General features: G+C 38.0%; 2 protein-coding genes and 1 pseudogene across 2 annotated transcripts in view; 1 reads left to right on the top strand and 2 right to left on the bottom strand.

Annotated features, from left to right (window-relative positions):
* The window catches only part of LOC145906898 (uncharacterized), a 28,817-nt gene extending 8,105 nt beyond the window's left edge, over positions 1–20,712 (top strand). Inside the window, exons 8-11 of the mRNA XM_082994360.1 lie at positions 19,517–19,636; positions 20,061–20,180; positions 20,267–20,388; positions 20,683–20,712. Coding sequence (XP_082850486.1) covers positions 19,517–19,636; positions 20,061–20,180; positions 20,267–20,388; positions 20,683–20,712 — 392 coding nt within the window. The remainder of the gene's footprint in view (positions 1–19,516; positions 19,637–20,060; positions 20,181–20,266; positions 20,389–20,682) is intronic.
* On the bottom strand, positions 6,723–16,394 carry LOC145906279 (uncharacterized; annotated as a pseudogene).
* Positions 20,713–23,867: 3,155 nt separating the features above from the next.
* Positions 23,868–25,719, bottom strand: LOC145906897 (uncharacterized). The gene is made up of 3 exons (XM_082994359.1): positions 25,607–25,719; positions 24,798–24,863; positions 23,868–24,435 (listed from the first exon to the last, which is right to left on the bottom strand). The coding sequence occupies exons 1-3, from the start codon at positions 25,717–25,719 to the stop codon at positions 23,868–23,870; spliced, it is 747 nt and encodes a 248-aa protein (XP_082850485.1).
* Between the last annotated feature and the right edge of the window lie 945 nt (positions 25,720–26,664).

Here is a 26,664-nt window from a genome sequence, read left to right as displayed (position 1 = left end):
AGGGGAAAATAGGTCTGTTGACATTTTAACGGGAGGATTTTGAGGGTAAGGCGATTATTACAAGTTTTAAAGTAGTTCGGGAAAATAGGATGGTGGATTTAAGACCAATCGTTGAAATGTTGGGGTACAGTGGATTCGTCAATAATTCGGTTATTAGGTGCTTGAGTTTTGGGGTCATGAGTTCAGTTTCGGTAAGTTTTAAATGTTTAAGAAGGTCGAGAATGTATAAATAGTGGGGAGAAGGTGTTGTTGCGTGTGGGAGGGAATTTCTAGTACGAAGGTTGAAGAGTTTACTGAGGGGAAGTCCAAGATCATATTCTATGAAGGAAAGCTGCGGAGTACTTGGGATTCCAAAAGGCGGTGATTGTAATGTTGCTTGATAGAATAGAGAAGTGATTGGCCAGAGTAGAGTGGAATGTTTGCCGCGACGTAACCACCATGGTTACGACGGGCTGCCAGGATGTTAATTGGCAATGTGGGATTGTTTGGGCCGACGACGAACTTTACCACAATGCCGTCGATCCGTTTTCGTTGTTGGGGTGGTAAGGGGTAAGTTTCAGCAAGATATGAAATTTTGGGTAAAAGTATGGAGGACGCATTTAGAGTCAAAAGTTGGTGAGGGAATGCCGATGAGCCACCTCTAGAGTGACGTCATCGGCGTAAACGACAAAGCAAAACCGAGTCTAAGGTGGACACAAAACCTAAATATAAATACTCGCCTGAGACAAATATATTTTCGGCTCTGGTTGCACACGACTCATTTTAATCGTCCCTTGGTTAGACAGCAGTGTTTACCACAGTTTAACCTTGCTACAAGCTCCCAAATTGCCTGGGGCAAGTCTTTATTTCAGCAAACGTTATTGTCTCGTCTTTGCTCAAAATCAATGGCAGTCTGTCGACAGAGACGGTTTGCATCTCTCTATAGGGCAAGAATCTTTAGGACTAATTTTAGATGGAACATGTTAAGGATTCATTGGAGGTCAATTTTATGTGGAGTGGCAAAAAGCGCTTACATTTTTAAAGTCTTTGACTGCACTTCTCTCGAGAATATTTTTTGCATGAATTTTGTTCACACATTATACCGCTCACATTTTTAATTCACTAGAAAATTACTTTTTCTATTGCTGAGTTCCACTACACACCTTTCAAAACTGACAACAAATCAAAATGTTGGACTCTTTAAAATGTCTTTGCTATTTCAGTTGGCTTTACGTCGTGGAAAAAAGATACGAATAACTTCTGAAATCAGGGAAATTTATTAGGTTATCCTTACATAACTTACACAATCATAAAAATAAACTTTTGCCGTATGTACAGGCTTAACGATGCCAAGAATCAAGCTTTTAACTAAAGCAACAAAAAAGAGGGCAAGACCGAACGACATAAATCACGCGAACAGTCAAAATTAATCCAATTTGGCGCTGAACTTTTTTCCAATTTGCAAAGGGTTTGAATGAATGGCGAATTAAATTGTAACAGGAACATCTCACGAAAGCCATACTTGTAGCACAAGTGGAAATAATTCATTGCTGGTGCTGCATAAACAGAGCAACTACTTTTGCCAGAAGAGCCGTCTTATAGTAACAAGAGGAAATACTAACGAAATTTATGCAAAACGCCCCAGTTTTTTGTCTGATGGTGGAGCTCTGCGATCTTCGGACGCTTCATCAAATTTGCTCTCAAACAACAAAAAATATTTCACTTCGTCCAATCGACCACGATCATGATCACACTCAGAGCACAAAAAAGAACACCAACCACTGCTATCACCCAGACCTGGAAGTAATGCAAAGCGTCAGGTGAATTATAAACGTTAAAACGTACACAACCGGTGGAACACGACGTTAAGAAAAAAAATTAACATGTTATGAATTCGATCATGCGCATTTTGTTCTTTCAAACAAACTGTGCACTTGTAAGGTCTCCTTTTTGCTTCTCGTACTTACTGCTCTCTTTCCCAGATTATCATAATAAGGGCGCTAGGCACAGTCGAATTCTAAGCTAATACATTTGGTTATTTTTAATTGAACTTAATTATCAAGTTCTACTTTCGTTCTTGGGACTACATTTGAAAATGTTGTATTTAAGGTGATTAAACTATGAAATGATCGTAACCAGGTTTGCAGGCTTGGCAGCCCAGGCATTGCAGCCAAGCTCGATCAACCACTTTTTCCTAAAAGATTTTTTGGAAAAAAAAAAATAAAAGATTTGAAAAATCAAGCTCCCGGTGAGGTTTAAACTCACGACCCTGGGCTAACCAAGCCCAACGCTCTACTAACTGAGCTACATGAGCTCAGTGGTTTGACGGAGTATGTTGTGGCCAAGGTACACTGGTGCGCAAGCGCACAACTTGTCAGGCAACGTTCACATATACGTATTGGATCTCTACCACCATATCAGATAACGCAGTAATATGTTATGCAATGGCATGATTGGCAGATTCTCCAAACTGAGCAGATCCTTGCTTGGCGATCACAGCTAACGTATCGTGATCATTAGGTTTGCAGGCTTGGCAGCCCAGGCATTGTAACCTAGCTGGATCAGCCACTTTTTTCTGACAAATCGGAGCAAGATTTGAAAAATCAAGCTCCCGGTGAGGTTTGAACTCACGACCCTGGGCTAACCAGGCCCAACGCTATATTTGCAGTGTGTTTCGCATTATACAACGTGGTAGTGTCACGTGACCCCCTCCTATATAAGTGTTCCCCTGTGCCATCAAGGGCATTCTATTGCAACTTACGTTAGTGTGCCCGCTGTTCCGTTCTGTTTATGTTGTGTAATAAACTACAACCATACATGGTGTCATAAGCTGGACCTCAATATATTTGCCTCGTCCACTATTTAAGAGAAAGAAGAGTATGGCTTTCCAGATATCACCGCCGGAATGCTTTGATTTCAACAAGCCGGAAAGCTGGAGGACATGATTTTTTTTCGCAAGTTTGAACGCTACAGATCAGTGTCTAAATTGTCTGACGAATCAAAGAAAAAGCAAACTGATACACTAATATACCTTCTCGGCGATAAGGCCGATGATATTCTAAACTCTTTTGGTTTATCTGGTGACGAAGTTAAAACGTACGACATTGCAAAAAGAAAGTTCGATGAACACTTTGATGTTCGTAGGAATGTAATTTATGAACGATGCCAGTTTAATTCACGTCCGCAAAGACCTAGAGAAACTATTGATGAATTTATTACTTCACTATTTTCACTAGCCGAAAGCTGCAATTATGGCGAACTAAAAGAAATGATAAGAGATCATATTGTGGTTGGGTTGCTTGATAAAAGTTTGTCTGAGCGATTGCAACTAGATCCTAATCTAACTTTGAATAAGCAGTGAATATGGCCAGAAACACTGAGATTGCGAAAAAGCAGCAGGTGGAACTGCGTCGCACATCTCATTCTTATGCCGACGTTCAGTGAGTTCAACGCAAGCGCCAATCAAACACTGGAATGAAGCCCGAGGGAAGATGCCAGTGGTATGGAAACGCGAAGGCTCACCCAAGACTATTCCGTCGAGCGCGCAATGCTACATGTCACACGTGTAACACGCGCGGTTATTTCCTGTCGGCATGGAAAAGCAAATCGCTTCATTTAATAGAAGAAAATAAGTTGTCTTTGTATTTGGGACAGGTGTATATTTGTACCGCTATGTCAGGTAGACCTAAAAATAACTTTTCTGTTTCTGTTAATGGCACAAGAATCAACTTCCGTATAGACACAGGTGCGGATGTAACTGCCATTCCTGTTCAACTACATAACTTCTTGGATGCCCCGGAATTGCTACCTTGCAGTGAAGTGTTCGACTTTCGCTGAAAGGAAAATTCTTAGCCAAATTGGAACATGAAGGTATTTCTTCGTTACATGGTATTTACGTTGTCAAGGGATTACGGCAATCACCACTTGGTTGGCCGGCTATAGAGTCTCTCAATATTCTCAAGTCTCTTTGTGCAGTAAAATCTGAAAGTAAGTTTACTGATTTATACCCCAAGATTTTTTCGGGACTTGGAAAATTGACACCCACTTATGATATAAAACTCATAAATTCAGCAAAACCATTTTGTCTAACTTCACCTCGCAGAGTGCCACTTCCTTTACATGGTAAAGTAACAACCGAACTAAAAATTTTACTCTCAAAAAAATCTCGATTGCTCACCACTTTCATAACACCTGTGGGGAGGTTCTGTTTTAATAGATTACCTTTCGGTATAACATCTGCTCCAGAACATTTTCAAAAACAAATGTCACAAATATTGGTCTCACTTCAGGGAGTTTTGTGCCACATGGACGACATTCTCGATTTTGGAGACACTCAGATACATCACGACGAGCGTTGATAGAAGTGTTTTCGCGCCTACAGCAGCAGGCTGGAGTAACGTTCAATGCAGATCAGTGTATTTTTTCTGCAAAAAGAATCGGTTTCTTGGGTCATATCATTGATGAAAATGGTATTTATCCAGATCCTTCAAAAATAGAAGCAGCAGTGTCCATGAAACCTCCTGACGGTATAGCGGGATTGCGCAGGTTTTTGGGTTCAGCAAATCAACTCGCTAAATTTGTTCCTCGTTTGGCAGACATATCTAAACCGTTGTGTGGACTGTTACAGAAGGATGAACCATGACAGTGGCTTCGTACACATGAAGAATCTTTTAAGGCAGAAAAAGATCTTCTCACGAGCGCTAACGTTCTTCAACATTATGATCCTCAGGCTGAAACTGTCGTTTCTGCTGATTCATCATCGTATGGATTCGGGGATGTTTTATTACAGCGTAGAAACGGTAACTTTCGTCCAGTAGCTTACGCATCACGAGCGCTAACGAAAACAGAACAGAGGTACGCTCAAATTGAGAAAGAAGCTTTGGCATTAGCTTTGTCGTGTGAAAAGTTTCGTGAATATTTGATTGGAATAAAGTTTATTATGGAAACTGATCATAATAAGCCCCTGATTAGTCTCATTGAAAAAAAAGAATATTAATGGCGCTTGCCTTAATTACATATCTTTGCAGAAAGCTGAAATTGCCCCGGTTTCCACCGGGTTTGGCGTTTATTTTAACCTATACACAACGAATCTTTTTCTTCTGTTTTGTCCGCTGGAGATCCAGTTACCGTCCCTGAGCATATACTTGCAAAACTTGAATTACAAGTTTTCTGGCAACACAGGGATTTTTATTAATGTGCGCATTTCTTGCACACATAATTTAAAATTGTAACAATTTGTTTCTAAAACGTTTTGTTACGGCTAAATTGTTTTGACCTTTGTGTACTATATTTGACATTATTGTTATTTTAGGAAATTTGTACCCAGCGAATCATTTAATGCCCCAACCAAGTAATTTGCATGATTTAAGCTGAAACTAGCGTTGCGCTTGGTACATTCGGGAGAATTAACAAGGTATGGAATTATTAGAAGCGTTGTATAATTACAAGCACACATCTATGCTAGTTTGTAACATGTAGTTGCGCCAAACCAACAAAACACATCAAAATATTTCAAGGGCGTACACACAATCAAAAGCTGCATGAATTAAATTTTAAATGCAGAATTTCGGCACAGCTGTGGGTCATCTTTAATTTGCGTTGCATCCGCTTACATTTATTATTCTGACTTTTATCATTGATTCATTCATTCGATTTTCACTGTTTTCTAATTTATGTACATGACATTCTGTTCTTGCCACGTGCAATTTTACGGGTTACAAGTCAGATTGTGAAACTCCTATTTAAATCAATGGAAAATGTCTTGTATTCAATGCAAGAATACACTTTTACTACAGTGGTCAATGAAAAACAAAAAAATACGCAAAACACTCTTAAAAAATTAAAACAAAATAAACACTTACAAAGTGAAAAGAAGATAAAGGTCACAGCATTGTTTAAATGTTAAGTCAATTCTTCTGTTCTACAGGAATTGGACACATCGCTTGCCCATTTTTACATGAGATAGTGTTCCTGCCAAACACAAACTACCAATATGATTATATACGAGAACAAATTCTCATTAAATTATCCATAAGTTACGACGTTATTCCCTATACGCTTTAGTGCATACTTTCACTCACCTAATACAATTACTCATATGTCAAAGGCAATTTACATCGCACGACCGCAACTTAAACCGAATGTCGCGGCAAGTTTGTAAGTTTTTTCTCCATATACTGGAATTGCGTAGTGGGATAAGGCAAACGAAACAACTCCTATTTCTTCTCTAAATACATGACAGCGACATTTGAGACACAAAAGCACAAAGTTACGAAATGACTTCAAGTGCAACTAGCACTACCTTCAACAAAGTTAATGCTCACTAAGCATATTAAACAAAAACAACGTAATTTAGTATTGAACAAAGCAACGAAAATAAAAGAGAAGATCAAAAGATGTGAAACTAACCATGTGAACAATTGCCATTAACCTCTTATGAAGGGCTTTTGTCATGTGATTGCTTTCTTTACGTCTTCTCGCCTCTGTCTGCCTGTCGACAGGCTCAGAATATAACTCTCCACGAGTATTTTAACACATGTGTTGCATCAAATATGTGTCTATCCAGTACGAGTTTTTCTGTGCCATATGATCTCCACTTCGATTGTAAAGCGTAGTGCACTTGCCAGTTTTCTCTGCAACATGCGTTATTCTGTGGCTTTTTAATCTCCCAGCGGTCTTATAGCACTTTTTGCATATGTTACATTTGTAAGGTGTTTCTCCTGTGTGAATTCTGACATGGTCGGTTAGATGGACTTGTGAGGTTTCTCTCCAGTATGAATTTTAACGTGCCTGGATAAATTGCTACTAAAACGGAACTCTTTTGAACAAACTATGCACTTATATGCCTTCTCTCCAGTATGACTTCGTCTGTGCATCCGGACATCTTTTGATCTTCTGAAGCATTTTTCGCAAAATTTACATCTGTACGGTTTTCCCCTGTGTGAATTCTTACATGGTCGGTTAGACGTGATTTTTGGCGAAAAGCTTTTGAACAAAATGAACACGTGTGGGGTTTCTCTCCAGTGTGAACTAGAATGTGATATTTTAGACTGGAACTCACGCTGAACCTTTTGGAACAAATTGTGCATTTGTATGGTTTCTCTCCGGTATGAGTTCGTCTGTGCCTTTTTGTTTCCTCTGCAGATTTGAAAAGTTTTTCGCATCTGTCACACCTAAAGGGCTTCTCTCCTGTGTTTATTCGAACGTGACCAGTGAGATTGGCTTTACTTGTGAATGATTTGAAACACAATTTGCATTCGAAAGGTTTCTCTCCTGTGTGTATTCGAACGTGTGTTCTGTGTATTCGAACGTGTGTTCAAGTTTTCAGCATCCCCGAGATTGCTCGAGATGCTGAAAACTTTTGAACACAACGTGCACTTGTATGGTTTCTCTCCGGTATGAATTTGGACGTGTTGGTTTAGACCGCCACTAGACCTGAATATTTCCCGATCTTATGTCAGTGTTTGCTTCTATTGTAAAACCCAGCGACAGACAAACAATGGCAGTAATTGGAATGTAACAATAAGCAATTGTGACATCACAGGCCTCAACTGGCTTGCCGAAGACATACAAGGAACGGTGTCTGTAAAACAACGAAGTGAAGAAACGATGAAATAAGTTAATTTATGTAAATGTACAACTAATATTATTAGGCATACAACAATGTTAAAAGGTAGGCATGCTAAGGATAAAGGGTTAACAACAACATAGGAACGAAAGCGGACAGAACATTTTTTCGTTAGGCCGTGACGTCGCCGTATTGGTGACGCCATTTAGGTCTTAAAATTGAGCACAAACACATGCCTCGGGTCTACTTCATGATTTGGGCAAAAAAGTGGCAAATAATATTGAATCACAAATCGAAACTTCCAACTCCTTTATCGCGGGTTGTGAAACAAAAAAATGCTTGACTAGCAAAAAAAAAAACATTTCGAAATGGAAAAACAAATGAAAATCATCACTGCAAGGTTGAAAGAAAGACATAATAATATTTTATAGTCAAGGAATGTAGCTAAAAATTCCTTTTTTATTGTTTGGAACAGTGATTCTCAACCTTTTTAAACGGCTTTACAAAACATTTGTTGCTTTTCCAACGGTGGAGAAGGAATCGATCGATATTAACCACCATAGTTGTTAGTAACAGTGACCAGGTCCCCCACCTCCAGCACAGCACAAATCTCAGCAATGGAAGGAATCATCTCACGTGCTTTCAAGTCAAGTAATAATTGACTTTGTCAAATTTACAGCATTTTTGGAAGCGCACACTGAATCGTTTATCGAAGAACATTCGATATGTCGATGGACTGACACGATAACCCTTACGGTTTAAATGGCGTCCATGGGATTTTTCGTATATTGTTCAAGATTGCGTTCAAAATTCAAATGACGTGATTTAATTTGTCACGGCTCAGATTTTTTTAAAAAATTCTTCAAAGAAAAATAAACGAAGAGTGCAATTCGAAAATAAACTCTTCGAAGCAAGCAAAAGCATTTAATCTGAAACACTGAGGTCGCATTGTCCCGCCACAAGTATCGCCGCAATTTTCCAAAAGCCTTTCGGACTATTCGCAGAAATAATTGAGTCACGCATTTTTGACTATGGTTGGGTAAACAACTATATTGCCTTTATATTTTGTCCAAGCGTTTTGGGTAATGTTGTTCATTTACCCAACCTCCTTGCAACAAGATTACCCAATTCCATTTGCAGAGCAATTCAATGGGTTTTGCTACTTACAGTTCAAAGAGTTTGTTGACATGTTCTGAAGCCATAAATGAGCCATTTGTATGTCACTTACAAATTGCATGTATATGTTTTTCACCATGTGTTGGCTTTTCTTTTCTCTATTGAAAACGCTCACTTTGTTTTTTTTTGGAGAAAATTCCTGTTTTCTGCAATATGTTCGATACTTACCCGTGTAAAAGCAAATCCTATTTCGATGTTAAACTCTAATGAAAACCAAAAAATAGCAACTCTCAGATTAGAAAGGTCGCAAATTGCAGCGACCGCTGTTAGATATTTCTGCTTGCCCTTTTTATCTATTTGCAGTGTTTTATCGTTTGCACCGTGTTCGCCTATAGTTCGCAACGTCCATTTGTTGCTTGAGTTACTTCTATTTGTGCGAATGCTCACTTGTCATTGTCACAGAGTTTTTACAGGACCCAGGGTTTAATGTAGCAGAACATAGTAGGTCAACCCTATTTTATTTATTTCTGAGATTTTATTTTAATTTTTTTTTTTTATGATGGTAGAAGTGCAATACTTCATTTTGAAAGGTAATTTGACTTTGCCGCCATCCGCACATAATCAGCGCAATCACCAAATCATCACCACAAACACTTTATTGAATGTATTTAAAATGCCAAATTAAAAAAAAACTCAATATCATACCTTAGATCACAACATATATCGGTAAAATAAGGCGATGAGAGCTTTGCTTCAATTGCGCAACGTTTTCCTTCTTTCTCTGTCTTAGTCATCGCTAGCGTGGCTTACGGCCATCGATATATATACGATTATTGAAAGTAAAAAATTACTAACATGGACAGAATTATGAAAACGTCGATTTGATTATTAAACCCAACGCTGATTTACTCATATGTCAGAGATTTACCCTATATGTCAGGGAGAAGCGAGCGATTAATCCAAAACACGCAATGTAATTACAATTTGACACAAAACATAGCAAAGTTTGATCCATTGGCATTGCAGCGACATTTATAAACCGCATGAAAGCCCGATGAAAATTGCTGGCTGTATAAGAAGAGTTAAAGTCGCAACAGTGGCCATCTCCATTTAAATTTTTTTATTGGGCCAAAAAATAAACGATTATGGAATATTTCACACAATTCTATATATTCCATTTTACTAAAAATACTTTTGAACAAATCGTGCATTCAAACTTGAAGTCAATTCCTCACAAATACGAACTAAATATATTTTGTTTTTCTTGGTGGGCCACAAAATATCACTAAAGCCAAAATACCTCACAATGGTTTCACTAAATGGGCGTTTGGTTTTAATAAGTGAACTAATATTAAAAACTTAGAAAAAAACAAACTTAAAGTAAAAAAGGTGGTCGCCGTTTAAATCCTCACTAGGATTTATTCCCGCGCTGGCGAAATAATTCTGCAACACAACCGTACGCCTGACTACATTTTCGCATGAGGGATCGCATTGATCAATGAACACTCGATGCGTTGTGCGAAAAGCGAACTTCTTCTGTTATACGGAAACCGGTACAAAACGGTGCCAACTGGTCGTTCTTTTCGTCGAACATTTGCTCCTCGCAATGGTTGCTCCCCGTATAATTTCTTGATTGCCGCGGCCGCAGGAGACCATTTTTTTCACCTCACCGGGACTTGAACCAAGAATATCCTGGCCACGAAACCAGATCAGGTTTTCTTCTTGATACGTAGGTCGGGCGCTTGACCAATGATTGACTTAAACAACACGTTGTTGTCTTGCACGCCAATAAACGCTTCAATACAAAGTACTAGTTTGGCAATACTACAAACCACCGTACAGCGCGACACTCATATCATGACTAACCGATCATTCCCGGAACGCTCCTTGCATCAGTCAATCAACCAATCAAGGACAGTAACACACAAGTCATTGGCGCGATACAGGATGTGGCCAACATTGAAAAAGAATGCGGTGCGAAAGTAAATACAAACCGGGGGAAAATGTGATTGCAGGAAATCGATGAGAGTAAAATATAGTGCATGTGTGTTTTGTGTATGTGCGATAACGTGTGCTTTGAATAAACAACAACGATGAGGAAGAAAGCATAAGAAAAAGCCAAAATGCCACGTTTTATTTTCGCCACATTCTCCATACTCCAAGGACGCTGATGGGCAAGAAGCGTATTGAACAAAGTAACGAAAATCAAACAGAAGATCAAATGATGCGAAACTTGATGTTCTGAAGCATTTTTTGCAAAATTCACATCTGAACGTTTTTTCCCCTGTGTGAATTCTGACATGGTCGGTTAGACGTGCATTTCGACAAAATGCTTTAGAGCAAAATGAACACTTGCGGGGTTCTCTGCAGTGTGAACTCGAATGATTGGTTAGACTGCAACTCAAGCCTCTGGAACAAACTACGCACGTATATGTCTTCTGTCCAGTATGAGTTCGTCTGTGCTTTTTTAATCCCTCTGCAGATTTGGAAAGTTTTTCGCATATTTCACACTTAAAGGCTTCTCTCCTGTGTGTATTCGCACGTGTCTACTGAGGTTGCTCGAGTTGTTGAAAACTTTTAAACACACCGTGCACTTAAAAGGCTTCTCTCCTGTGTGTATTCGAACGTGGCTACTGAGATTGGCTTTACATGCGAATGATTTGAAACAAAATTTGCACTCGAAAGGTTTCTCTCCAGTGTGTATTCGAACGTGTCTTCTTAGATTGCTCGAGTTGCTGAAATCTTTTGAACACAAAGTGCACTTGAAAGGTTTTTCTTCGGTATGAATTCGGACATGTGTGGTTAGATGATCTTTACTGCTGAATGCTTTCGAGCAAAATGTGCACTTGTATGGTTTCTTCCCAGTATGAATTCGGACGTGTTTGTTTAAACCGCTAGGAGAGCAGAAGTTTTTTGAACAAACTGTGCACTTGTATGGTTTCTCTCCTGTATGAATTCGTCTGTGCATTTGGATTTCTCCTGATCTTTTAAAGCACTTTTCGCAAATTTCACATCTAAAAGGCTTTTCTCCAGTATGTATTCGAACGTGTGTGACTAAATTGCATTTTAAGGTAAACAATTTTGAACAAAATGAACATTTGAAAGATTTCTCTTTTTTCTGTTCCCGTACTAGTGTGCATTGACTCTTTCCCATGACAACAATTTTTTTTTAATAATTCAATACCAAAGTTGCAAGCGTGTCTGAAAAGCGATGTAATGCATTGTGTAAAATAATTTCCAACCACTACGTGAAACCACATTTAAAAAAGATATTAAAGTGTTGTTAAAGTTAAAACACACTTAACAAATCTTTACTAAAACCCTGTTATGTTGCCACTCACAAAAAACAAAAACTGGTACAATTAGCCTCCTCTGCAAAAGTGGATATTTTAATTAAGCCACAGAGCAAAAAACAGGTATCTAACAAACTTAGCATTGGCAGATTTACAAGCAATTAAAGAATGTCAAAATTTCATGTCACAAAATTTTAAACACTGGATATGAGTTCACCAACGAATGCGCATCCCTATTTACAATCCGAATTTGAGATGTCCCGAACTTTAATAACGTAATCTGGTTATTTGTGTTCAATGTTCATGATATGTCCAATGTCCATGTTACGTAAACATGTTTTTATGGTATGCAAGAATTTGTTGGAGCAATACAACAGACAGACCAAAAAATAAATTGGTACAACCCATTAATGCAAAGAACAGAAACATTTTTGGCAAATATATAATAGCATATGTTGAGGAGTTTCTCTTAGGAAATCGAGAAAACTCCTCACCATATGTTGGTACTGTGGGAGTGTATATTAAAAAGACTACTGGCTTATGGTAAAAATGACAGGCATAAAATTGATACATATACCTCGTTGCAAAAATTTGTGGATTAAAGTTGAACGAAAAAAAAAACAGAAAACAATGGTAATTGGAATAATCCACAGCCACTCGGATCACCACATAAAACTTTTCACTTCAAATTTAAAACATACTATTTATTCTCTGAACAACAAAAACCACAACATTTATATTCTTAGAGACTTTAACATAGACATTAGAAAAAGACCACACACACAGGAATACAAACTAATGACAAGGCCTGAACACCAAAATTATAATAGACAAAGTATTCCACACAAACCCTTACAGAGACAATTCGTTATAGATCATATTTTTGCAACAATTTTTCAAATGCCATTCCATGTGGTTCACTAAATTAGACATATCAGACCATTTGCCATTGCTCATCAGTTCAAACCCAAAATCAAAAAATAAACCATACTTAAAAATAAAAATACTTAAATTTGACACAGAATTTCGATACAAAACAGAACTAACATTATTCAAAACAATTCAGATATACAGAATCAATTTGCAACCTTTGTCCATTTTTTCAAAACATTATAGAAGAGCATACTCCAAATATAGCCTACAGTCCAGCACAGAAGGTGCACGGCATAGCTTTGAATTACTAAAGCCATCCTTAAAATAATAAAACACAAAAACAAACAAGAACAAACACAGAAAACTTATTCAAAAAGAAAATCTCCTGATCAACTTAAACCATAATCAAATAAACAAAATTAGTAATTACAGCGGCCAAGCAAAATCACAAAAACTTATTTAATGTTAACAGGCAATCCAAAGCAAACATGGAAACTTATCAACAAAATAACCGCAAGTAACACCAAAAGAAAAACACCCATATCACAAGTAACCTCACCAAATAGCACACTTAAGGATCCAACACACATTGCAAGCAAAATTAACATCTTATTCGCAAACATAGAAAAAAATATGGCAATACTTGTTCTACCATCTGCCACACAACCAATAGACTACCTCACAAACAGTCCATCAGCATCCTTCTTTTTCTGCACTGAGGAAATACATGAAATTTTTAACACCATTGCACAAACAGATATAAATAAATCAACAGATCCATATCACCTTCCTACTAAACTAGTCAAATTAGCAACACCAGTTGATACACTAATCATTTGCCCATTGCTAAATTGCTGTATTTAAGCAGCAACCTATCCCTAATGATTAAAAAAATAACAAAAGTAATACCACTACTTAAGGGAGGGGACTCTGATAACTTAAGCAATTACAGACCAAATATCATTAGTATCAATCTTTCCTAAAATATTAGAAAAAATTATACATAAAAGGATGATGGACTACGAAAATATGACATTCTCACAAATTTTCAAAATGGATTCAGGTCTGGACATTTAACTGACTTAGCCACAGCACAAATCTATGGACACATACATAGTCAATTTGTTAGACCACCAACAGAAAACATGTGCAACATTGCTTGACCTTTAAAAAGCATTTGACTCAATCAACCATGACATCATGCTATCAAAACTAGAATTTCATAGTCAACGGGGGTGAACACAAAAACCTTCCTTACGAGCTACCTAACAAGCAGACAGCAATATACAAAAATTGCCAATTCTCACTAAAATGTGCAGCGCAAAAATTGTTTCACGGTCGGCTAGCTCCCGTGCTAAAGTCTGCTTGCGTGTTCTTTCTACTAAATTAGACTCCGAGAGCAGACTTATTTATTGAATTGAAAGAAACGTTTGCAATGTCAGGCGGTATAAAGTTTAATTTGTTCCAAGCGCGTTTAATCAGAGTTTAACACGTGACTCAATTGCAGCGAATTAACTTTCAAAAAACGTGCGAACGCAACAGCGCGAAGGCGAGAATAATAGCAGACCTGAGTCTATCGAATGATTACGAATGCACGTTTTATAACGAAGTGTCAGAAAAAATGCGTTGTCTAACAGGATGTCAGAAAGCTTGAGGGAACTCTTGTTGGAAAGCTTAACTCCGCCTGTGTCCTTTCCGTCTGGTGTTCCAGTGTTGAGTTTCAGGAAACATGCGGAGTGGTCAGAACTAGGTCAGGAAAAACATGCGTGTTGCCACAAACGCCACTGTTGACACAGGCGGCGTGAACAAATGAAAAAAAAAAGTTATACTGGTATACAGTACCACGAACACCCCAAAGCTATTGTTATCAACCAAAGTCCATAATTTGAAATACTTTCAGCCTAACATTTCGGTCACGAAAATCCTGCACCATTAACACCAAGCTTCTCTCAAAAAGTATTGGCGTATGTAGAGGGTCCACCCTTTTATAAATAATTTTGTCTGCATAAATAGCTATTACACGTAATAGCAATTAGTTTCTTGCCAAAAACCATTTAAAAATCAGCACTTGCTTTAATGTTCATGTTTGTAACTGACCATTATTTCCTAACATGGAGCATTGCCACCGAACACGTGGCATTGTTACTAAACATGTTGCATTGTTACGAAAAAGAATAAGTCGCTACCGGTCTATAATTCTCTCGTAAACAATGATAAACTTTTGTTTGTGACGTAATAGCGTTGATGGTAGATGAATTCGATCAAAATTGTGATCAACTTACAACACCATCCCTTCTGTACAATCGCACCAATTTTTACATTAATCGGACCAGTGGTACACTTTCCGAAATCAAGCACCACTAAAGAATACAGAGATTTAATTCCGCTGTGGATAACGAGAATGCCTTCCGATTTAGATGAAGTGCATGTCAAAATGGACAAAGGAGAGGAGTTAATGAATATCGTCAAATATTGGCAGCAAATGTTTGTTTTAATTTTCGTAACCACACATTATACTGTAGATCTACATTGTTCTTCTCGCTGTACGTGTTACGTTCGTATTCCACGTTGTGCATATATCTAACCACAACGCAACCAAAGCAATCCCCAACACGTTTATGTGTGTGCTAACCCTTTTTCGCATGGAAACTGGCAGTCCATGTTGTAAATTGCTTCCGCTGCTTTACGATGCTTGTGTTTGCAGGCTGACGTATTATGTTATTACTTTCTACTCTGTGACAGGTGGATATTAGGAAGCTCGGCGCAACATCACTGCTGCGACAGCTGCTCAACACAACCAGAAGACCGCCTGCCTCCGGAAATGTAATAAAAAATCACTGCTTTCAATCAACGGCAGTCTGGTTCTTAACGCACAAATCTCTTTTCAATTGTTTGTATTCATAATAAATGTGGTAACTGAAAAATGAGAATAAAACACAAATACAACATCGCTACGAAATAATAGATCGTATTCACTGACATGTTGACCATCCTGGTATATATCGTTACATCAGTAGATGACCAGAAAGTAGCAAAAAAGGAAACAAATGGCCGACAAAACATGGCCATCGACGGAAAATCCACCAGGTGACCAGCGTAATGTCTTTAAAGTTCATCCAGACGGCGCCCATCGCGATAGATCATTCGACCATGTGATGCAGATTGTTTACATAAACAAACACAACAATAATCTATGTTCAAAAACTATCCATGCGTGACTTAGGTCACCAAAGATCTTTGACCCACCAATGCAAATTGACGTCACATACATGCGTTTTGCGAGGGATATCGACAAGAAATACAATTTACACAACATTGTAAGTTGGATTTGCAATGGTTGGTGAATTCAGGGTCATGGTTTTTGGTGACCAGGTTGCGTGTGTTTTGTTTTGGGACATGGAGCACCGTTAGGTCTATTTCGGCAGGCTGTCGTCTGAATGGAAATGTTTAATGCTATCACGGTAGACATGCTCTGTTTAAGGTGACTGGGAGGATTTTCTTTCAATCTCCATGTTTTGCCACTTTTTACCTTTTTTGCGACTTCCTCCGCCCTTCAGGAGTAACATATACTCGTTTTAATGGTGATGTCCAGTTTTGATTATCTTGAAGTTGTGATTATTTGCACTTAACCTGACGTAAGTTGCTTTGCGAAGATTCGTTTTTTGCTTTGCGAAGATTCGCTTTTTAACTGAGTGATTGGATGAAATTCAATTGCGAAACGTAAGTGATGTGATTACAACGTAACATATTATCACTGTGGTTATTGAGTTTCAAATATTCGTAGACAGACAGGATTCCTTTTTGTAAACGAAACTTGGTTTTATTATTGAAGCATCATTTTTTTTAAATCCTGACTGTTTACTCGCAGTACCAAAATAAATGCAATTACATTAATCGGTAGGCAATGTGTCAATTTAGTCGAGGAAACGTTGGAACAGAACCTTTCAAAAGACTCAAAGGCAATTAAATCTATTGTTTTTATAACGTTGGCGCATCATCGTTTGACACAATGTTGTCTAATTTAAATCACGCATTTCCAAAACAAGTGGATGTTGTGTTCTAAATGCTTGGTGATGGTGTGGGAAGTGTTTTGGAATGCGTTTCCAAGACATTTTTAGTTGAACGGAATTACTGTTTTGCATCAGATCGTTTCGCAAAACGGTTTGGTGAGTATGCTATTTTTAAGCAGTTTAAGTTCGGTAGTGTTTACATTATGTTTCTGATTTAATTGCAAACCGCTCCAGTTCCGGTGTGTCGCCTTCCCGCTATACGCTATTTTGTTCCATTTTGAATGCAAGTGTGTGTTATGTTCCATGCGTTGCAATGGGTAAAGGTATGACTGGAATTTTGGAGCGCGTTTTCGAAACTTCTTTCGACAAAAACAAGGAAAATGCAGTGTGATGTGTGAGGTTATCGATTAGACAATAAATGTCTATATTACGTTGCAATGTTGCAGTGTATACAAAAAAAAGAACCTTTGCAATTTATAGAGAAATTTCATAGGAACACATTGTGAAGAAACCAAAAGTACCCGGTTTGATAGATTCGTACTAAATTACATCACTCATAATAGTTACTGCTCCGAGTTGGAATTTAATGTTTAATAAAGGAATAATTATCAGTAAATATAAACTTTAAGTGCTGATTATTTGCGTAGGGCTTAAATTAAGTTGCTTTACGGAGATTCGTTGATTACTAACTGAGTGGTTGGATAAAAACAAACCTTGGTTTAATTATTAAAGTATTGCTTACATTTTTTAATTCATGACTGTTTATTTGCGGTACCAAATGAATGCAAATCAATTGATCAGTAAGCAATGTGTAAATATAGTCGAGGAAATGATGGAACAGAACCTTTCGAAAGTCTTATTAAAAGCAATTAAATCTATTATATTTTATAACGTTGGCGCATGATCGTTTGACAAAATATTGTCAAATTTAAATCACGCAATGTCAAAGCAAGAGGATGTTGTGTTCTAAATGCTGTGTGATGGTCTGGGAAGTGTTTTGGAAAAAGACATTTTCAGTTGAACGGAATTACTGTTTTGCATCAGATCGTTTCGCAACAGTTTTTTGAGTGTGATACTTTTATGCTGTTTAAAGTCGGTAGTGCTTACATTGTGTTTCTGGTTAACTAGAAGCCGCTCTAGTTCCGGCGACAAACTGTTGCGCTTCGCTATTCTGTTCGATATTTGATGCAAGTGTGCGTTATGTTCCATGCGCTACAGGTGACGACATGGGGTGAATTTTGGAGCGTGCTTGCAAGATTGTGTGACGTATGAGATTACTGATCAGATATCTTTATGTTTCTTGTTTACTTGTAGCGAATGTTCTGTCATTTTTATGTAGCAATGGTGTTAAAGTATTACTTGCAAGCTTTCCTGCTTGGTTATCTGCAATCCACGAATCAATGCAATTCGTTGATAGGTAAGCTGCGTTTGAAATTTACTCATACAATTTTCATGTACTGCTTTTTAGTCTAATAAATATTTCGTTTCCACAGCAACGTGTGACACAAAGTTATCAGATTTAAATCATTCAATTTCAAAAGTAATCTGCCCACCCAACTGCTGGATAAAATATTCGGATTTGTGTGGAAGTGATGATTACGCCAAAGGTCCTCTTTGTCTGGCTGCAATGCATGCAGGGCTGATAGATAGTAAGTTGTATTGACAGTACCCTGAAATGTTTATCGGATTTTATTTGATATGAACTCCAACCAAATATTTTTGTATAGATGATGGCGGCTACTTTGAAGTATACAAGAGTGACCCAATACATGAATTTAAAGGATTGGACAGGAACGGAGTGAGGAGCAAATCTTGTTCGTTTGCAAAATGGTCTTACACATTTAAAAGTACGCTATGCTTCGAGTGGCATTTTATTTAGACTAAATATGTAATATTATTCTTGATATCAAAACAGTGAAATGCAGTACGACAGGAAACAGTGAGTTTTCTGTAACTGAGGTATTTTGTCCACCTGGTTGTTCGTCCAACTACGTCTGTGGAACAAATTCGTACAACAAGAATTCCTCGGTTTGTGCCTCTGCCATTCACGCTGGTATCTTGTCGCGTAAGTTTTTTGCACTTTCTAGTTTGTTTGAATCAACCATGAATATTTTCAGGAAGTGGAGGATACGTGACGTTTTATTTAAGAAACGGAAGACGCTCATTTATTGGTTCTACCAAGGGTGGTGTAACCAGCAAATCGTGTGGTTCATCAAGTCAATACTTATCATTCACTCGTAAGTTGACAAAAATTCTCCTCATAGCAAAATTAAATCATCAACGAAATAGCGCTTCTATACCAATCAATCTCTCAGATGAAGATTGTTTGAGAAGTTGTTCTAACAACGGTGAATGTTTGTCTGGAGTTAACGACCAACATTGTTCTTGCAACCCCGGGTTGATCGGGTCAGATTGTGAAATAGGTAAGAAAATTGCCCTGGAAAATTGCTGGAATATTTGGTAAAAAAAAATCGAAAACAAATTCTGCTAAAAGTACTTTCTACAACAATGTTTTTTTTTGTTTTAGCTGCAGAATATTTGATAGAATTTTTGGCATTACGAAAGTTCACTTAGAGCCATGTTCAAGTTGCTGTTCTCATTGAAATTCATCCGCGTTTTCTTCGGTGTTAAATGCCCCTCATCATTCCACTGAAATTTATCATAATTATCATATTTAGACGTAAACGAATGCTCGAATGTCATGCACAACTGTGATCAACATGCAACTTGCATCAACACCGTCGGCAGTTTTCAATGTTCTTGCGAAGCAAACTACACCGGAGATGGCATGAATTGTTGTAAGTTTGACGTCGTTTTTACAATGTTCAAAATGCAAGGATTCCAATCCCCCGGGCCGCGAACCAATATAAGCCGTGGGGTATTTGTAACCGCTTGATTGATAAAGAGAAACACTGATGGTTATTTCCTCATTTTAGATGCTCTACGTTAAAATCGGCTGACGTACATTAACATTGATTTCAGTTAACGTAATTTATGTATTTCGTTTTTCTTCTTTAATCAAATGCACGGTATGGGTAAAAAAATCTGCTGAGCATTGACGAAGAAATTTGCGCTTACATTATTATCGAATTATGCACTAAATAAACCCACATATAAACAACCTGTGACTCGCGTTTCCGGGAAGTCCTTCAAGGTAATGTATTCAAATTTCGCTGCAAGCAAGAATGCAAATTCAGAACATGAAACCAAAGTTCTTTTTAGATCCAGATTTCTGTGCACAAAATCCTGGTATTTGTCAGAACAATGGAACATGCGTTGACACAAAAACCACCTACAATTGTTCATGTGCCCACGGGTACAGCGGAACACATTGCGAAATAGGTAAGATTTTGTAGTTTTGTGTTTGGTTTCTCATTGGTTGAAAGGAATGCAATTTATTAATAACGTTTATGGTGTTCGATACATAGGCTCGTTTCCAACCTGCAAGGACGCATTACAAAACGGCCTTAACAAGAGCGGAGTCTACAATTTAACTACTCCTCTACCTTTCCAGGGATATTGCGACATGGATGGTGGTGGAGCTTGGCTGGTGAGTTTGCTTCTAGAACTGCATCATATGTGTAGTAGTTGGGAAGCATTTGGTGTTCGAAGTTATTGTCTAAACACCTTACGTTGGTTATGATATATACCAGGTGTTCCAGCGTCGTTATGATGGATCTGTGAGTTTCGATAGAGATTGGGTGGATTACAAGAACGGGTTTGGGGATCTATCAACAGAATTCTGGATGGGTTTGTATTCCAATAAAGCAAACTTTAACTACACGACTCACTAGTTTAAAGAGAAAACATGCTGAACATGTATTCAACGGATCGTAATATACAGATCTACCAAGGTTTCAAACCCGCTACGTAATAATCCTATGGGTCTTTATAGCAGTATTCATTAACCAAATTCAAATTCCAGTGTATATAAAGCAATATTATACAATCATTTTTTTATGAGGTTTGGAGAAACTGCATCAAATCACCAGTGCGTCCACTGGATGTCGCCTTCGTGTTGATCTTCAGGATTTTTCCGGAGGTCAAGGTTTTGCCGAGTATAGGTGAGGTTATGACGTGCTTAAAGTTTTCAACCTAATCGATTTGTATCTATGCGATAAATTACCTTAAACTATTTAGTCGTTACAACTTACTGTGAAACGCACTAGGGAAATACCCTGCATATTCCGTCAGATTAAAAGAATTCGGGATTCAAGTTTGGAGCAACACACAATATTCTTGTTGTGTTTCAATGTATATATTCGTTTCGGAATAATTATGAGCCAATGAAACAAAAAGTTTGGATCCCGCACACACGTAAGGACGGTAATCAACATGTAACGAGCCCGCATGGTCGAACGAAGTTTGTGCGATCGCTTGGTCGCGGATACCCGGGACCGAACTCAATGTTTTTTTTTGTTGGGTGGAACGCCACGTTTTTCCGCTTGGTAGAATGTGGCTGAAGAAAATTTTTTGCCCTTAGTTTCAAATCTACAGCGGATGCATTTCTAAAGCGAAATCATCTGAAAGATCTTTTAAGCAAAACGAACGACTGCCAAGCAGCTAACAATCGGTGGCAGCAATTCGGCGAATATTATTGGTGTGTTCCGCATCGATAGATCAGAAAAAAGACTATTATATTCTCCAGCTAACACCCATGCATAATCCAGTGTTTGAAATTTAAATTTTCTGCCCAACATGCTCGACTCCCAATATTTTAAATGAGGCAACAAATATCCCGAAATCGCAACTTGTGAGATGCTGGCGCAACTTTATTATCAGTGTATAATTTAAATAAACTCATTGTGTTCTCATTGCCGTCCCCTAGAATAGCTTCTGGACGTTGCATGATTGATTGATTGATAGGATATTGTTTGGACTCTCTGCAAGAAAATAAGTACATTGCCATGAAGACTTATTTCCTTATGGGCGCTAGCAGCAGTATTACTGGACAGTTTGTTACCCAGATGAATTTGTGCGTTCGTATGCGGCCAACTCCTTGTGATAAAATCCTAGAAAAGAATCCAAATACCTCTTGCAATGACAGCATCATATGCTTGACTGGCATCTTATTATAAATGATACAAGTTTCACCCTGCTTCAAACTTGGCCTCAAGACGTTCGGGAACTTTACAAAAAATTTAAAAATATCTGGGATTCCTTCTCTTGGTTCTAATTCTACATGTGTTTATTCCTCAGTTGACCAATAATTATCCCACACCACACGACACAATGTATGACACATTTCGTCTATTACGTCATAAATGCAGTTATGGTTAATAAACATTTCCATCAGCAACAAACTAATGTAAGCAGATGGAATTAAATCAACAAATTAACCTATGGTATTTAAATTGTTGTTTACAGTACTTTCAGCATTGGCGATGAAGGAAGTTCTTACACAATTACTATATCCGGTTATTCGGGAAATATAGGAGATTCCATGGTTGATAAGTCAGGCAGTCTAAACGGGATGAGATTTACAACTCGGGACAGAAACAATGTTGCGTGAGTAATAACGATACAACGTGTCTGATTATATTTCTGTTTTACTAATGAAGTAAAAACGAGTTGTGTTAGAAATTGATTTTCGTTGTCAAAATAACCAGAAAAATCAGAATCTGTAAAAATCAGTCGGACACAAGTTTTACTTTAAACACACAGAGTTGTTGACAGCTTATTTTATATTTTGGAGGCATCCTAGTTTTTCGACTGATTTATAATTGCAGGTCAGTAAATTGTGCTGTGATGTATGGTGGAGCTTGGTGGTATCGTGGTTGTTCATTTGCCTTTCTCAATGGTCTGTGGTCGAGAACTTCTACCAGTGACAACACTATGAGTTGGTTCCTTTGGAAGAGCTCATGGGGCGGAATAATGAGTTCTAAGATGAAAGTGAAATGCGAATAATTGTTGAGAAAGTTTACAGTGACGAAAGTAACCTTAAATCGTTAGTTGCCATGGCAAAATTGCGAAACATTGACAGACATCAAAAATAAATTTAGCATTTTTTTGAAAGAATTGACGTCGCAAATCTCTAAAGAATATTTACATCTAGTAAAATTCCTGAACGACTGTTTTTGGTGTTTTAGCAAAAGCTACACATTTTTGTATGTTAGTTGTTATCATGGTAATATTTCCCAAAAATTTGAGAACGTGTTATGTACGATATTTATTTTGCAATTCATGTCAAAATCTCAGTTGGTTATTACCAACATTTTCTGTTCCATCATCCCTTGCATCTCATGTAGTTGTTGTAATATCTCAACTAACCGTTTCCATGCTTTATATTATAACCCATGAGCGTTTGTAAATATAAGCATTATTTCATCAGATTTTACTGTCTATTTCTGATTTGAGAACGTCAGTAAATTTGATTCATTTCTTATTCACTCCAAAAATCTCCATAGATGCATTCACGCCAATTTACCGCAAACATTTGCAGAAATGCGTGGATATCGCGGCGCCACTCTACTGGGAAATGTTTTACGTGAGGATAAATTGTGTAAGAAGGTTTCTTTTCACCTTCCAGGGATAGACTTTGTGAACTGTGGCGTAATAACTAAACTTAACACAGCAGTTTGTAGAGGACGCGTTTGATTCTCTTTGTCAAAGGTGTTCCATTTTCTGCCGACTGTGCTTTCCGGAAGCTCGGGGGTTTAGAACCTGTATATAGTGATTAAGTATACGCTGCTAAACATGCGCATAAGGGTATAATGATGAAATACGAATCTGACGTTTTTCTTGTAAAAAAAAACAACAAATATACACTATTTGTTTAAAAAAGATTGTATTTTCTGACGTTTCGCCTGTACGTACGACTAGGCTTCTTCAGAGAATAAAACAAACACAGTAGCGAACCAAAGGGCAAAGAAATTAAGCGAGGAAAAAACACAAAAGGGCGCAACAGTTAAAACACAGCGGGACATAAATCAATGGACAACAACAATCGCGGGTCAAACGGCCAAACGTGGGAAACAAAAGTCACCAATGATCGCAGGCGAAATTGTGGAACACGGGTGAAAATACTTTTCAATCATTACGATTTAAAACATTAGGTAGCGAATTAATATAATAACTTTCCACAACCAACCGTTTTGACAAAATTGTTTCTTGTTTCAATACTTTTGCTTCCTTCCAATTGATACGGTGGTCGGTGTCAAGCATGTGGGCACATAGGGCAGATTTATTGGGTTCCATATTGCGTATAGCTGCCTTGTGTTCTTTAATACGAGACGTTAAATTGCGCTTAATCTGGCCAATATACACTGTGTTACAATCAAGGCAAGGTATCAAGTAAACTACACCGGTCATTTGAAGCATGGAAGTACGGTCTTTAGGTTTGGGAAACATGTTTTCTAAAGTGCACACCGGTTTCATAGCAAATTTTACACCAGTGACGTTGAGTATTCTTGATATCCCCTTAGAAACTCCCTGTACATATGGTATCGAAGTGAATGCGGTGTATGTTTGTGTGGGTTTGTTGTGTGTGGGGGGTGTGAGATTTAGGTTGGTGGGAAATTTGTTTAGTTTTAGGACGTTCCGAATGTGTTTGCGTTCAACCCTCCGAGTGTGTGGATCGGCAATATGTGTAATCGTTCTGTTATACAGGGTCATGGCCACAATGAGTTTTTAATGTTTCGGATGGCGCGAGGTGTATTGCAAGTAGCGGTTAGTGGGTGTAGGCTTGTAAAAATGGAGGTGGTAAAGTCAGTATTATTAACTAAAGGCAATACAATTTGGCAGATGAACTTAGATAGCTGGTGGGTTGGCGAGTTAACAATCGGTCGTAATGAAATACCTTTCTTGTGGATTTTGGGTAACCCGTAGAACTTAGGGAGCACACCGTCGCTGCTATGTAGTCTTCGATACTCCAGTTGGGATATGTCTTCTGTTCGTAATTTCCACACCAATTTGTTCAGTTTCGCCTCCAGTGTGGTACAAGGTGATTTGCCAAGTTACTTGTAGCTTTTGTTGTCCGAGAGCAGAGCAACCGGTGAAATAGGTTCGGACGCTATTTCACCGGTTCTGGAACAGATTGAGCAAACCGCTCTTGCTTCATTCAAAACACCCCCGCGACTTTGGCTCCGCTATGTTGATGACACGTACGTCATCATAGCAAAAGACGAGGTCGCAGGGTTTCATAATCACATAAACAATATCGAACCTTCTATCAAGTTTAGCCGAAAAAAAACACAACACGACCATAGTTTATCATTCTTAGACGTAAACGTCACTGCAAAACCGAACGGGAAACTTACCCCCTCCATTTTTTTACAAACCTACACACACTAACCGCTACTTACAATACACCTCACACCATCCGAAACATCAAAAACTCACTGTGGCCAGAACCATACAACAATGTTAAAAGATAGTCATGCTAAGGATAAAGGTTTTACAACAACAGAGGAACGAAAGCGGGCAGAACATTTTTCGTTAAGGTTGATGTCGTCGTATCTTCAAATTGAGCACAAACACATGCTTCGGTAGTTCATAATTTGGGCAAAATGGGAAATAATATTGAATCACAAATCGCAACTTCCAATTCCTTTATCGCGGGTTGTGATTTCTATGGGTATGAAAATTTTCCCAAAACAAAAACATGCTTGACTAGCAAAATAAACATTTTAAAGTGGAAAAAATAATGAAAATCATCACTGCAAGGTTGAAAGAAAGACATAATAATATTTTATAGTCAAGGAATGTAGCTAAAAATTCCTTTTTTATTGTTTGGAACAGTGATTCTCAACCTTTTTTAAATTACTTACTTTTCCAACGGTGGAGAAGGAATCGATCGATATTTACCACCATAGTAGTTGATAACAGTAACCTTGATCCCCACCTCCAGTACAGCACAAATCTCAGCAATGGATGGAATCATCTCACGTAGGCGTGACGTCAGCTAACTAAAAGTATGTTCCACCTCATGTGCTTTCAAGGCAAGTAATAATTGACTTTGTCACATTTAAAAGCATCTTTGGAAGCGCACACTGAATCGGTTTATCGAAGAACATTCGATATGTCGATGGACTGACACGATAACCCTTACGGTTTTAATGGCGTCCATGGGATTTTTCGTATATAGTTCAAGATTGCGTGCAAAATACCAATGACTGATTTTAATGATTTAATTTGTCACGGCTCAGATTTTTTTTTTTAAATTCTTCAGAAAATTAACCAAAAGTGCAATTCGAAAATAAACTCTTCGAAGCAAGCCAAAGCATTGCATCTGAAACACTGACGTCGCATTGTCCTGCCACAAGTATCGCGCTGATTATCCCCGCAAATTTCCAAAAGCCTTTCGGACTGTTGCGTCATGCCTGTTTATTATTTTTTTGCGATTTCAATAGAGAAAAGAAAATCCAACACATGGCGAATAATTTCTGCATGCAATATATAAGTGACATACAAATGACTCATTTATGGCTTCAGAACATGCCAACAAATTCTTTGAACTGCAACGTGCAATACGAGAAACGAGTACCAAGTTACAACGTAAATTGGTTCACGGACGAGCTCTATAACAAATGATTATCGCCAATCAAAGGTGTAGTAACACATACTTTTCTGGGCAGAGATTATATATCGTACCTGGATATTGTTTCAAGATAATTAGCCGCAAATAAAAGATCTTTAGAGGTATACCAAATTAAAGTACTTCACCAACATAACGCAATCGCATTATGCAAACGTAATAAATGATATGACAGGCCTTTGTAAAGGTACAGCGATGGGCGTGTGACACTGCAAGTTTTAACATGATGTGAATTTGTTATCAACACAGTAACACACGCGGTGTTACATCAAATATGTGTCGATCCTATAC

Source organism: Ascidia mentula, chromosome 6, assembly GCF_947561715.1.
Source record: "Ascidia mentula chromosome 6, kaAscMent1.1, whole genome shotgun sequence".
Lineage (NCBI taxonomy): Eukaryota > Metazoa > Chordata > Ascidiacea > Phlebobranchia > Ascidiidae > Ascidia > Ascidia mentula.
The sequence above is the reverse complement of the archived record's forward strand: the minus strand, read 5'-3'. Positions and strand labels throughout refer to the sequence as shown.